The sequence below is a fragment of the Labeo rohita genome, chromosome 4 (genome assembly GCF_022985175.1).
Source record: "Labeo rohita strain BAU-BD-2019 chromosome 4, IGBB_LRoh.1.0, whole genome shotgun sequence".
In the NCBI taxonomy this organism is placed as follows: domain Eukaryota; kingdom Metazoa; phylum Chordata; class Actinopteri; order Cypriniformes; family Cyprinidae; genus Labeo; species Labeo rohita.
The window spans coordinates 20,591,819-20,606,821 of NC_066872.1; the positions used below are offsets into that span (position 1 = coordinate 20,591,819).

General features: G+C 37.3%; 3 protein-coding genes across 5 annotated transcripts in view; 1 reads left to right on the top strand and 2 right to left on the bottom strand.

The window, feature by feature from the left end:
• LOC127164203 (gastrula zinc finger protein XlCGF7.1) overlaps positions 1–1,822 on the top strand; it is a 240,762-nt gene extending 238,940 nt beyond the window's left edge. The window contains exon 3 of one of the 3 annotated variants that reach the window (XM_051107996.1): positions 147–1,821. In XM_051107996.1, the coding sequence (XP_050963953.1) occupies positions 147–976 (830 nt within the window). In that variant the 3' untranslated portion in view covers positions 977–1,821. Of the gene's footprint in view, positions 1–146 lie in introns of all 3 variants that reach the window. The other 2 variants (XM_051107997.1, XM_051107995.1) reach the window with 2 other exon arrangements.
• Positions 1–11,722, bottom strand: part of LOC127164190 (gastrula zinc finger protein XlCGF57.1-like) — a 93,598-nt gene extending 81,876 nt beyond the window's left edge. The window contains exon 1 of the mRNA XM_051107972.1: positions 11,718–11,722. The gene's annotated coding sequence lies outside the window, so the exon portion shown is untranslated. The remainder of the gene's footprint in view (positions 1–11,717) is intronic.
• Positions 3,796–9,282, bottom strand: LOC127164202 (zinc finger protein OZF). Its single transcript, XM_051107989.1, has 3 exons — positions 9,124–9,282; positions 8,422–8,659; positions 3,796–5,738 (listed from the first exon to the last, which is right to left on the bottom strand). The coding sequence occupies exons 2-3, from the start codon at positions 8,588–8,590 to the stop codon at positions 4,657–4,659; spliced, it is 1,251 nt and encodes a 416-aa protein (XP_050963946.1). The 5' UTR covers positions 8,591–8,659; positions 9,124–9,282; the 3' UTR covers positions 3,796–4,656.
• Positions 11,723–15,003: the final 3,281 nt, after the last annotated feature.

Genomic DNA, 15,003 nt, shown 5'->3' on the forward strand with positions numbered 1-15,003 from the left:
CCCCAGGAATCTAAAGAGTTAATGATAATTGTGACTATATTTAATACCTCTTTTAGTAGCTTACTCTTTTTAGTAGCTGTACAATCTAATTTTGATGTTTGTTGCTTTGTGCCATTTTAACTTGCATTTGTGTTGTTTTGCTTTAGACTTGATGCCACTGAAAAAGGAGAGTCAAGAACTCAATATAAAGGAAGACAGAGATCAGCATGATTTTAAAACGGGAGGAAAATCATTCAGTTGCTCACAGACTGAAAAGACACAAAAACGAGCTCAAAAGACAGCAATTAGATATAATTTCACCTGCCAACACTGTGGAAAAAGTTTCAGCAGATTAGGAAATTTTCATTGCCACATGAGAACTCACACTGGAGAGAAGCCTTACACATGTCCTCAATGTGGAATGAGTTTTACTCTTAAAGAAACCCTTAGAATGCACTTGAAAATCCACACCGGAGAGAAGCCGTTCACCTGCAAACTGTGTGGAAAAAGCTTCGTTCGAAAATCAAGCCTTAAAAACCACATGAGAATTCACACGGGAGAGAAGCCTTACACGTGCTCTCAATGTGGAAAGAGTTTTAGACATAAACAAAACCTTGATGTCCACATGAAAATTCACACCGAAGAGAAGCCTTACACCTGCAAACTGTGTGGAAAGGGTTTCATTCGAAAATCAAACGTTGAAAACCACATGAGAACTCACAGTGGAGAGAAGCCTTACACATGCTCTCAGTGTGGAAAATGTTTTACACATAAACAAAACCTTGATATCCACATGAGAATTCATACCGGAGAGAAACCTTTCACCTGCCAACAATGTGGAAAGCGTTTTACTGAAAAAGCAAACCTTAATGTTCACATGAGAATTCACACCGGAGAAAGCCCTTTCACCTGCCAACAGTGTGGAAGGCGTTTCACTCAAAAAGGAAACCTTAAAAAACACATGAACATTCACACTGGTGAGAAGCCATTGACGTGATGAGAGTTTTGGATGTAAAGTTGCCCTTTGACGTATATGATCACAGAACATTTGGTGAATAACCACAAATTTCTTAAAATGTGTAAATATTTGTATGAACAAAAGCAGGACTCTGTATTTTGTGTGTCCAGCAGCTGCTTTAAGTGCCACAGAGCATCTCTTCCTCATGGACTGAACCAGGTTTGCCGGTTCTTGCTGTGAGATGTTGCTCCACTATGGTCACAGCAGGCCTCTCGGAAATTTTCATGAAATGAAAAATGCATTTTTTTTAATCCTGAAATTGGTGTTAATGCCTTTTTAGTGGGGCCAAAATATAGGAACTGAACAGTTGTGGTTTTCTGAACAACTTCTTGGTTTTAATTGCAGGATTGTATGCTGCTGAAGTCCCAAAATATAGTTTTGCATGTTGCACTACACTGTTTTTTGTGTTCATTTTGAAATCTAAAATAAATGTTGAAATGTTAATTAAAATTTATTAGATTTTTTTTTTTAAGTTATATTTTTTGGCTTTTGTTTCTTTATTATTAAGATAGGACAATGGAGAGATGACAGGAAAGTATTAGGTAGAGAGAGGGGAGCGGGATTGACAAAGGACCTCGAGACGGGAATCGAACTCGGGTTCGCGTGAGCGCAGTTGCACTGTATATGTCGGCACACTAACCACCTGGTAACCTGGTTACGTTTCTCAATGTTGTAAACTCTAGAAGCCAGGCTTGAAAATCGGGGTGTTTTTAGGGCCCTGACATTTAAATGATGATTGTTTTCATCCCCCACATTTATCAACTTCTGATCATTCATATGATGAGATTGGTGACATATGAATGTTTCATGAATCACATTAAGCTGATTTATGCACTTGGATCTGTGCTCGTTTATAAATTAGATTGATAAATGAGGGCCAGTATTCTTTGAGCTTTGTTAGTTTTTATTTCTTGCATTATAGCTTTCAAAGGCTGTCAATTTTACAAAGAAATTCAAATTGTGAACAATGGGTTTCATTCACTAAGCATGCGTATTTGGGTGGTCCTTATTTTTGGACTTTTGAAATCTTCTGCTCTCACCCGACCAGTCAATGCCCCTTCATGAAAAATGGGAACAAACCAAATTTTGCTGAGATTTGACTATGTTTGGGGTGTACTCAACAAAACTGAAATTCTATCTTAATGACAATAGTGTGGAAATAATTATTCTAGACAAGACCAACAGTAAAATGTAAATTAGGTTAAAACAAGAAGACAGAAAAGTCTTCTTAGTCTTAAAACGTTAAATTATGTTGACATGTAGCACCACTGCACTTCAGATGTCCAGAGTTCAAATTCTGGCTTTCGGACCTCTTCTGATCCCATCCCATCCCCCTTTCTCTCTTTCTCCCACTTTGATAAATAAAGGCATAAAACAGTAAAGTAAAATAAATAAAACAAATTACAACACTGCTGATGAGAACTTATCTTTGAAAATCTCACTGCTGTGTGTGTACTTGGATGGGACTTCATACTTCATGTCACGTCACTGTCGCTTTCACTTGCTTCCAAGCAGGTACACTTCATCCAGGTTACACAAAGTGGCCATGCATCTGATATCAGAAACACTCATAAGTTTATCAGTGAACAAAACCTTTGCTAATATCACCATACATATATCTGATAAAAAGATACATTCTTCGAGCATTGCCTAAATAACAATCTGGATGGTATTTTGCATTCATCCTAATGCATATACAAAAACTTGTGTGTGAAATGCGCTACATTTTTCAGGAAGTAAGTGGTAGGACGAGGTCCACAAAGCGGGATTCGACTCCGGGACACCCAAGGCGCAACTGCCCACAAGGCTATTGGTGCCGACATGAAAGGTGTTTTTTTTGAGGACTGGTGAGAATGATACACTTGACACTGCTTAAGGATTGGGCAAGAATGGAAGCTTGTTTCCGCCCCAGAATAAAACATTAAGAGAAAGAACTGCTACTTTTTAATTTTCGAGTTACATCTTACAAGTGAGAAATGTAAACTCACGATTGTGTGATAAATCAATTAAAAGTCAATTATTTTTTCAAATATTTTATTCTGTGGCAGAAACAAGCTTCTATGTGCGGGAGCTTGACAAGAGTGATGAAAGGCTGTAAGGAAAACTGTGAGTCACATCCATTATATTTTAACCCTTTGTCTTCATTTTTTAATTTATTACAGCCACTGTTTAAATGTTTGTTTCAACAAGTACAGTAGAAAAAATATATATTAAAGAAATCTATTTACAAAACAAAGATTCACATATAATGTACTCACCCCCTAGTCATTTTAAGATTTTTGACATTTTAGATTTTTTAAGTTTTTTTTTAAGATTTTTGACATACTCTAACTGTCTTGAGCGTTCAGGGAGAGCGAGACAAGACGAGCGTTTGAGATTAAAAAGTATTTAAATAGTATTTTTTTTAATGAAAATAACCGATCGTTTCGCTAGATAAGACACTTCTTCCTCGACTGGGATTGTTTACAACCACATTTGGGATCGTTTGAAGCCGCATTTAAACTACATTTTAGAAGTTCAAAATCAGGGCACCATATCAGTCCATTATATGGAGAAAAATCCTGAAATGTTTTCCTCAAAAAACAATTTCTTTACGACTGAAGAAAATAAGACATGAACATCTTGGATGACAAGCGGGTGAGTACATTATATGTGAATCTTTGTTTTGGAAATGGACTTCTCCCTTAAAGAAAAGTAAAAAAAAAAAACATCCCTTAAAAAAAAAAAAAAAAAAAAAAAGTACTTATGTGCAATTTAGATTATCAGTCGATTGATTGATTAAATACCCTGTATGTGTGGTTTCAGTTTTTGACCAAATGAAAATTTTAATTGCAGTTTTAGTGAAAATTAATTTTGGTACATCACTATTACCAGGAAATGCAGAGCTTAGACATGGCTAAATTACCATGCTAACAGTGTCATGCAGCAGTATCATATTACAGTAATACAGTTTTATTACTGTTATTTATTGTTTTCTTAAGGCAGGATAGCTTAATGTAGCACTATTTTTTTTGTAGCAGTATTTTTTTATTAATTTCATTGTACATTCTTACCACTTGTTTTTATATGCAGGGATGCAGATGTGATTAATTGTTTTTGTAAATATGACTTATACATTGTGTACAGTCGTCTTTTTAACTTTTCCCCATCATCTAGTGTTACAAAAGCAAATTACATTAACAAATTACAACAAAATTAAAGCCCATGAAACAAAAGTCAAGACTGACTGAAACATTTTTGACATTTTAATAACTCCTTGTTGTGATTAATGACTTCATTTCTCCAAAAAGATTACTGCAATTTCAGTTGACAAAACTTTCTATTGCAGAACTCTTTGAAACACTTTCCACGCATGCAGCACTTTTCAGGTGTATTTGTGTGATGTGAAAATAAAATATTACACTGATCATAATTAAATCACACTCTTTCAGAGTGAATGTTTAGGTCATTTTTACAATAGCTCCCTTTTGTAAACTTGTTACACTGAGGAGCATGGCAATGTCTTTCCAGAATGACTTTGTAAATGATGATTGAGGTCTTTTTGATATGTGAAACATCTCGCGCACTGTACATGGACCCTCGCTTATGTGTAAAAACAAAATATGCTTTTGCCTTGAGGTTTAGTTTTGTTGTAAAGTTCTTCCACACAGTTTGCATGGTTAATGCTCCTCGCTGGTGTGAATTCTCATGTGCCTGTTAAAGCTCGACTGTTGAGTGAAACTGTTTCCACACTGAGGGCATTTGTAAGGCCTCTCGCCAGTGTGAATTCTCATGTGCCTTTTAAGACTTTCTGCTTTAATGAAACTATTTCCACACAGATTGCAGGGGTAAGGCCTCTCTCCGGTGTGAACCCTCATGTGGACTTTAAGGTTTCCCGGTTGACTGAAACATTTTCCACACTGTTGGCAGATGAAGGGCTTCTCTCCGGTGTGAATCCTCATGTGGACTTTAAGGTTTCCTTGTTGATCGAAACTCTTTCCACACTGTTTGCAGGAGAAAGGCCTCTCTCCTCTGTGAATCATCATGTGGTTTTTAAGGTTCTTTTTTTGAATGAAACCATTTCCACACAGTTGGCAGGTGAAAGGCTTCTTTCCTGTGTGAATTGTCAAGTGGGTATTAAAAGTGTTTTTATGTGTAAAACTCTTTCCACATTGAGTGCATGTGTAAGGCTGCTCCCCAGTATGAATTCTCAGGTGCCTCATATAGTTTCCTTTTTCAGTGAAACCATTTCCACATATTTTGCAGGTGTAAGGTTTCTCTCTGGTGTGAACTCGCATATGTTTTTTAAGGTTTCCTTTTAGAGGGAAACTACTTCCACACTGTTGGCAGGTGTAAGGCTTCTCTCCGGTGTGAACTCTCATGTGTTTTTTAAGGTTTCCTTTTTCAGTGAAAGAATTTCCACAGAGTTGGCAGACGAAAGGCCTCTCTCCGGTGTGAATTCTTGTATGTCTTTTAAGGTTGGCTTTGTCAGGGAAACTCTTTCCACACTGTTGGCAGTTGTAGGGCTTCTCTCCGGTGTGAATTCTCATGTGGACTTTAAGTTTTTCTTGTCGACTCAAACTCTTTCCACACTGCTGGCAGGTGAAACGACTTCTAGTTCCAGTCTTTTGAGCTCTTTTTTGTGAGCAATTCTTTGCAGTCTGTGAGCAACTAAATGATTTTTGTCCAGTTATGAAGTCATGTTTCTGACACTGATCTTCATCTTGCATTTCATTCAGTACTTCCCGCTCCTCTTTCAGGTCTAGGGTAAAAAAAAGAGACAAATACAAGTTGGTTAATCATCCATTTAAAACCAGCATTGCACTAAACTAAACAATGACTAAATCTGCCATTTATATCTACAAAGAAGTGTCAAACTTTGCTCCTTGAGATTCACAGTTTTGCATAGTTTAGCTAAATTCTAAAGGGCTGTGGTCCTCCTGAAACTGAATTTGACATCCCTGGTATAAAATATTAGAAAAATATTATCCTTACCCAACAAACAAACTATGTTTTAAAGGAGAAGTCCACTTCCTGAACAACAATTTACAGATAATGTACTCACCTCCTTGTCATCCAGGATGTTCAAGTCTTTCTTTCTTCAGTCATAAAGAAATTATGCTTTTTGAGGAAAACATTTCAGGACTTTTCTCCATATAATGGACTGATATGATGCCCCGAGTTTGAACTTCCAGAATGCAGTTTAAATGTGGCTTCAAACGATCGCAAACGCAGTTGTAAACAATCCCAGCCGAGGAAGAAGAGTCTTTAAAATGTTCAGTGTTAAAAATACTTTTTAATGTCAAATGCTCGTCTTGTCTTGCTCTCCCTGAACTGTGTGTATTCTGGCTCAAGACAGTTAGGGTATGTCAAAAAAACTCATATTTTCTCCCTCAACTTCAAAATCATCCTACATCGTTGTTTTAACTTTTTTCGTTAAGGTTGTTTGATCTTCTTTGCATGTTCACTTTGCATAGACTAAGTCAGTACTTCTGCAGCGATGTAGAATGATTTTGAAATGATTTTTGAAGTTGAGAAAGAAAATACGATTGGAGTTTTTCGACATACTCTGTCTTGAGTCAGAATACACAAGAATTCAGGGAGAGCAAGACAAGACGAGCGTTTGAAATTAAAAAGTATTTAAATTGTATTTTTTTTAATGAAAATATCCGATCATTTTGCTAGATAATACCCTTCTTCCTCGGCTGGGATCGTTTACAACCGCATTTGGGATCGTTTGAAGCCGCATTTAAACTACATTTTAGAATTTCAAACTCGGGGCACCTTATCAGTCCATTACATGGAGAAAAATCCTGAAATGTTTTCTTTAAAAGACACAATTTCTTTACGACTGAAGAAAGAAAGACATGAACATCTTGGATGACAAGGGGGTGAGTACATTATCTGTACATTATCTGTAAATTGTTGTTCTGGAAGTGAACTTCTCCTTTAAGAGTTATTTGAACTGCCCACAAACTAACAACCAGGCAGACTCAAGCCTCTGGTTATAGTGACAACAAAAACATGGCATCAAGATCAGCCTGGTTTACAACTCAAAACAATGTAGAGTTTCACTCTATAAGTACTTTGAAACACACAAACGTACCCTTATAGTATACATTACATCCTAATCTTTTACCCTTTATAATCACTTACACAATAAAGCAATACGACTTAAGAAGCCATGGTACAGTACATTTATAACTGCTAAAGGGCGTTGTTAGGCACAACACAGATATTTCTGTAGTCAGATATTTCCTTCTGACCTTTCGATCCAGTTAGTCCCAGAGCAGTTCAATAGAATTTAGGTCAGGTGACTGGGAAGGCTATTCTATGATAGAAAATAATAACACACAGCATTTATATATCACTTCTCTTAATACTTAAAACGATTGATATATAAAGGGTGGAATCTTCTCAGCCACCACCAGTATGCAGGTACAGACTTCAACATACCAACCCACACTTCTTACAAGGATGTGTCAAACTGATATATTACAGCCATCTTTATCTGTTCCATTTTATCTGTTCTAAACAATTCTGCATAGGCAACTTTATTTTTGAAGTGTGATTTTTTTAATGCACATTAACTTGTTACACATCTACCGGTTAAGATTTACAGCTAAAATTTGGTCCAATTTACGCATTGGTCTGAAAAGTAGGTGGTACTTATGGAAGAGCAAAAGCAGAGCTTTTTCCATGGTAACCTCTGTAAACAAAGCAGCACTGTGCTTATAAACACCACTGTATTACCTTAAATTTTACAAAATTATTTACATTTTATGATTTAATTAAAATGTAATTAATTAAAACCTTTTCATCAACTCATGAACCCCCTTAAATTCATTCCTAAAGCTCCATTTGGGAAACCCTTCTTTATACAAAAACTCGCGTGCCCCTCTCATTCTGCACCAACACAAATGTGATTGCAGTTTGTTGCAATTTATACACCTACAATTAGAACAACTCTGATATCTATTGTTATTTTGCAGCTTTCCTATAGCACAACATCTGGATTAGGACTATTTGTTAGCTTTCTTGTTCTGGTTTTTGGATAATCAAAATCAATATATTGACAAACTTCACTCTTGTAGGGCAGTGGGTTAATCTGCATAATGCTACTTAAAGTGTTCGGGGTACAGGAATAAGTCTAAAAAATAAAATGCTAAGTTGTGACAAATAAGAAGTGTTTAGAAGAATGAACACATTGTTCAGAATGCCAATAAAAAACGTCAAAAGTGAAACCACCTGCTGTTCACCTGAATGAAGACTCTTCAATCCATTTGGTAAAGTATTAACATTTTTTAGAACTTACTGTATCTACTCCTGATCTGCTGCTAATTGTTTCTTTTTGTATTTAACGTTTTTAGGATGTTGAACATAGCTCAGCTGGACATTTCAATAAGGATCAAATGACTAATTCAGCTTTGAGAATGAAAACCAACCTGTTTGTTCCTCAGTATCTTCATGGTTGACTCTGAACACTTCTTCAATCGTCATGTCTTCACTCTCCTCTTTAATAATCACAATCCTTATTTGTTCCTCAGTATCTTCATGTTTGATTCTGAATCCCCCTTCAATAATGTCTTCACTCTCCTCTTTAATAAACGCCATATTTATAGTGTGTCACGTGGATCTCAGTTGCTTCACCAGGAGCTTATCTGTGCGTTTGAACACTTTGTCCTGTTTAGGATAAAAAATAATTAACAGAGAGAAAAGTAAATCCAAACTAAATCTTTGGGTGCGTCTCAAACCGCTCCCTAGTTCAGTAGTAAGCTCACTGGTAAGGGAGTCAGACAGGGTGAGAGTTAATATTAAATCAACTTATAAGACAAAAAAAACAACCAAAGCTGGCACTACAGATTAATAAAAGAACTCTGTAGACGATCATGTTTTATGTTTAGTTATAATTAACATTTAATATTTGTATATTATATTTATTAGACTTCACTTTAATGAAAAAAAAATATTGGAGTTGGTTTGTAAAAGTTAACATTACACGTTTGTGTTTGTTCTCGTTCCAGCTGCACTATTTTGCAGCAGGTGATTTGAGCGCTTTAAATTAGTGCATCATTTTGCGAAGTTTCGAAAGCTGTTTATTAACAGGATAAACTGACTAATGATATAGGAAGCGAAATGAGACGCACCTTTTCTGTTACTTACGTGTGGATGCGCTTTAATCATAACACTGTGTAATGTTACTAGATAAAGATTACAGTGCTACATTCTGTAATAATTAACTCATTTCGCCGTTCTCTATCAATTTTAAAAGGTTGTATTAATTTACACACTGAAAATGACTAGAAACAAACCTCCAGCCGAATCACAGACGCAGGAGCACGGCGCAGCCTTCATGACGTCATTGTCGCCAGGCCAAAATAAAAGCCTTGTTCACACACTGAACTGACAGAAAACCCATACAAATGTTAAGATCAGGGGTCCCTGGTGAAAAAACCAGGGACCCCCTGATTTTGATAGGTAGGTTTTGATGCTGGTTTAAGCTGGTCCTTTGCTGGTTTATGCTGGTCATGTTGCTGGTCAAGGACCAAATTTTTTTCGCCAGGGGTGCCCAACCCTGTTCCTGGAGATCGACATTCCTGCAGAGTTTAGTTCCAGCCCTAATCAAACACACCTGTCTGTAATTATCAAGTGCTCCTTCAGATCCAATTAGCTGGTTCAGGTGTGTTTGGTCAGGGTTGGAGCTGAACTCCGCAGGAAAGTCGATCTCCAGGACCAAGGTTGAGCACCCCTGGTTAAGATAATCGATTAATTTACCACAGAGACCAAAAACTATCAATACTACTGAGATTTTTAAAGCTTCTGGCTTATATCTATATAGGGGTTTTATAGGATATATTTCTCATAAATGAGAACAAATATGTGGTTGCAAAGAGATCTATATAATTTATTGATTAAAACTGAATCACATTTTTATATACAGCTATATATAACACATACATACATACACAAATTCCATTTCAGTTTCTCCACAGATATTTAGAAAAATGAAACTTAGAAAAAATTAAGTTATAAACATATAGTCATATGGTATGTCTTTTTGATCTTGTTGATTTCAGTGGCAATATTCTTTTAAAGAGTTTCGTTTATAATGCACTATTTTTGCAATTATTGTTTAACTATTAAAGCCATTCCTTTTTTTAACTGACAAAAACATGACAACTCAGACATGAAAAGCAGTAGACTGTGTCAATCTTCACCTGATTCTTGATTGAGATGGTACTGTGATGGCTGCAGTCATCAAGACTGACTAAAGCAATGAATCACTGTAGTTTTATACAGATTTCCGAGGCAGCAGTCAAATCATGAGCTTCACGTACAGTATGCAAATTATGTGAGCAATTATAGTTGTCTCTCAGACTCTAGCATTTCAGCAGCTGTAATCCAATCGGCAGAACTGTAGCGCTCATTATCAGAGAGATCAGGGAAACTCCAATTCGCATGTAATTCTGGTGTTTATCAGTGTGAACAATGACACCAATTAAAGCAATGAGGCAGAAGCAGCAAGAGCATCTAATACCAAAGATTTTACATGTGTATTCATAAAACCTATAGCAAAAAAGATTCATTTTGAAATGTGAACAACATCTGACTGTTTCTATTTTTACTGTTGTGTCAGCCTACAACAACTGAGTAGAATTTATTCATTTGTCATGCAAAAGATTGTTCAGATGTGTTCATTATGTTTGCGTTCTACACAGCAACATGGGAGGAATGGATGCATCTGTTGCCCTCAATGGATACTATTCAGTCTGTCCAAAAAAACAGTGGTACTGCTGCATTTTCTCACTCTCTGAACATTGCGGTGGTAAATGCTTTCATAATCCACCAACAGCTGGTTGCACCGCAGGACAAAAGGGCAACCCTGGTGAAAAAACCAGCATATGCTGGTAGGTATGTTTTGATGCTGGTTTAAGCTGGTCCTTTGCTGGTTTTTGCTGGTCATGTTACTGGTCAAGGACCAGCATGAACCAGCAAAGGACCAGCATAAACCAGCTAAGGACCAGCTTAAACCAGCAAAGGACCAGCTTAAACCAGCATCAAAACCTACCTAACCAGCATCCCAGCATTAAAACATACCTACCAGCATATGCTGGTTTTTTCACCAGGGAAGTAAAAAAACAAGAGGGAATTCTGGGAAGCTCTAGTACAGGAGCTCGCTGATTAGGAGCCTCCTGCTCCTAGACCTGTTTCTCACCATTGAGCAGAACACACACAAAAGCACATCACACCTACCAGTAAATTCAGAAGATGCACAATGTGCCACCAGAAAACCCTTGTGATCTGCCATGTGTGACATGCAAGATTTCCTGGCATAAAGGTGACCATTTGTAGTGCTTAGTACTGAATAGTTTTAAGTAGACTGGGGCTTGAATGTGTCATGTCTCCTTCAGTCAAAGAAGTTGAAGACGTGCATTACCGGCACCCTCTTATACTTAGGGGTGCCCCACTAATGATGTCTTGGGCTGCATGGCCCAACTGGATTGAAGTGTTTTCACACGTGCTTCAGACACCGGTCATGCTGATTGCATTACCCAAAGTGTCCATAGTGTCTTGGCGAACCATGGTTACATGCGTATCCCGAGAAGTTTGTTAGATATTGTTGCATAATTAAGTTTTGTTTATGCTACTTCTGCATTTTTTATATATCTCTATTTCTGTAGAGGTCAACATTTTAATTAGGATCAGATGACTGAATTCAGCTTTGAGAATGAAAACCAACCTGTTTGTTCCTTGGCATCTTCATGTTTAACTCTGAATGCTTCTTCAATTTTTGTGTCTTCACTCTCCTTTTTAATAAGCACCATTTTATGTGGATCTCAGTTGCTTCACCAGAAGTTTTGTCTGTGTGCTTGGACACTTTGTCTCATTTAAGATGAGAATAATTAACAGAAAGAAATAAATCCGAAGTAAATCTCTGGGTACATCCTAGTCATCTCCTTAGTTCAGCAGTCAGTGCACTGGTAAGGGAGTTGGTTGAGAGTTAATGGCCTTAAATCACCTGATAAGAAAAACTACAAACACAAACTATACATACATTTAATGTTTACTTATGATTAACATTTAGCATTTATTGATTTGCAGTTCAAGTTTAACAGATCTCACTTTCATGAAAACATTTGCAGTTGCTTGCAGACATTGTCATTACAGTTTTGTTGTTCTTGCTGTATTTACACTGTTTGAGCAGCAGATGTTGTCAGCGTGTGTGAATTTGAGGGATTTCAAACAGTGAATCATTTAGAGAAGTAAATGACTCAAGTTTACAAAAGCTTCTTTTCTCCATCACTAGTTGCCAGTGACTGAATTAGTGTTTATGATAAACTGATTCACGATATAGGGAGTAAAATGAGATTCACCTTTTGTTACTCACACAAAACAATGTTCAGTGTTATATAAAGTTATATAAAGCATTAAAATATTAACATTAAATATTCAATATTAATACAGCAATTTTACACTGCTTATAAAATAGTGTCTGAACAGGTTGCTTTGATTTAAACCCTTTAAATTATTCTAAACACAAACCTTTCTTCAGTCAACTTTCTTCAGCCGAATCACAGAAGCTAGAGCAGGGTGCGCCACAACCTAATGGCATAATATCTTCAAATCAAATAAAATGTTTTGTGAGCATGCTAAAAATAATTGAAATTAGCATACAGAAAGCACATTCGAACAATATGATAAAGGATTAACTTGAGGGATGAATCCCAGATTCCCAAAGCAATTACCACTCTGCCTAACCACTGATATTCTGTAATTAGTAATGCTTTTGTAGGGGAATGTACAGTTAAAACCCAAGGACCAGATATGATGAACGAAGACCAGGAGTCGGAGATGTAGTTAACTTAAGAATAATTTACTGAAGAAAAAAGTTTGCAGTTTCATCAGCAGTCAGCTTCAACGCACTTGATGGAGTTTGTAGGCCGCTCTACGTACACTCTTAATACAATAGCAATTATACTCTAACAGAGGTCACTAACTACGTCATTACTTGAGTAAAAAGGATTCTGGTTGTTGTTGTTGTTTGGCATTTTTGCATTTTTCTGGATAGGACAGTGGAGATATGACAGGAAACAAGATGGAGAGAGAGAGAGATGGAGGCATGATCGGGAAAGGTCCACGAGGTGGGAGTCGAACTTGGGACACTCGAAGAATGATTATGCCACATGTCAGCACGCTGTCCACATGTCCATCCATCGACAGGATTCTGGTTGGTTAAAACAGATAAACTCCACACATGGACAGAGTTCAAAGCATATCTCCAGTGATTATTAGGTGGCAACCGAGATCTAGTCTTAGGACAGATGTGGCCCACTGAGAGCATATATCTGAATTTCTTCCGCCACACTGTCTGACGACGTCCATTCTGTCCTGGAGTCAGTTATTCACGCACATAAAGAGTACAAAATTCCTTCAAGATTGAGTGGCTCAGATTTGTACTCTTATCAGGTCTTTTCCAAAGCATACAGATAATGAGTGCAGTTTCTCAGAGTGAGAAACTCAGCTATTAAGATACTCTAAGATATTACAAGTTAATAACTTAACATCTTAACACATTTGTCTCTCCTCCCAGAGGCCTGTTGCAGTAAGGAGGTCATGTAGAAATTCTGAGTATGTGAACCCTAAAATGAGGGGAAGTCTGGAAAATTTGGAAAACAATAAGGGTTCTGTCTACAGAAGTCTATGGAACCCAAAAACTTTGAAGCTTAGTATCTCAGAACTGCTCACAATGCAAATAGAACGTTATAATTCCAAGGCGGTGAAATATTTTTCTTACTGTGTTTTTGTCTTATTTCACGTAAAAATATCAAAAAATTCTTAAATCAAGATAAATTGTATAAGAAAAAATGGCGTGTAGTCTTATTATGTATTGATTTTTTTTTTTTGCTATTAGTTTTCTGTATAATATCGGCATGCAGAGCAGTAATGAAAGTGTGCCTTGCTTTTGAGAATTTGTGTTGTTTCCTGACACAGACCCATCAAACAGGAGTTTCACATGACTGCAGCTCAGTGGTGTAGAAATCTGTTTAAATGAAGCTAATCTAATAGATGGCATTCACTTGATAACATCTTGATTAATAAAAATAAGAATCTTTTAAAATCGAGAAGTGTTGTTGTTTTTTACCCAGCCCTGGCATGATTTGTTGTTTTTAGTGGCATTCGGCTGTCACTGCTGCTTGTGGTGTTGAACATGAGAAGTGACGCACAATCTCTGTTCAGCTGTTCTCTTCAAAGTAAATGCATAAAGCTATGTCGTCCTGTAGGTTCAAAGCAATTTAATGTGTTATAATTAAAATAAGAAAATTAAATTGACGGGTAATAACTGATTATGACAGAATTTTTTACGACCCTGTCCGTCAAAATGATGGACATGTCAGGATATCTGAAGGAGGACTCAAAAGCAGAAAGAGTGTTATCAGGTTTATTGACAAATAACTGATGGGACAAGAGAGGTGGTGAGATGGGGAGTGGTGAACACAATCCAAACAGTAGGTAACAAGCAGGCACAGGGGCTCGCAGGCTGAGGGAAAGCGGCCACTGAGTCCAGCCCAGGGTGGCAGAAGGCTAGAGAGCAGAGAAGGCAGCGCAGCTGGAGGCCTGAAGTTAGCAGCGATGTCCTGACAGGAACACAGGGCTCAACCACTCCACACACGTGCTCTCACAGCTCAGGTCTAGCAGTGTGGCAGATAAGGGAGCAGACCAGGAGCTCAGTCTGCAAGACAGGATTGGGCAGGACAGGACAGGACAGGACAGGACAGGACAGTACAGGTCAAAACACAGGGGTGCAAAGCGACGAATACAAAGCACTACTGACTATTAGAAAGACAAACTAGCAAACACGGTGAAGTTGTACAATGAACTGGCAAAACAAGAAGGAAGGGGAGAACAATATAAAGGAGTAGAGAACATGAGGAACAGGTGAGAACAATCAGATAGACAAGGACCAAACAAGAGGGGAACAGGTGACAACATTTAAGGTGTGTTCGACTTCATCCACGGCTACAGAC

Excerpts from the sequence above, each read along its gene's own strand:
- LOC127164202 (XM_051107989.1), bottom strand. The coding sequence starts at position 8,590 with ATGGCGTTTATTAAAGAGGAGAGTGAAGACATTATTGAAGGGGGATTC. Across the intron at positions 5,739-8,421 it reads AGATACTGAGGAACAAACAG|ACCTGAAAGAGGAGCGGGAA; the intron begins GTTGGTTTTCAT and ends TTTTTACCCTAG.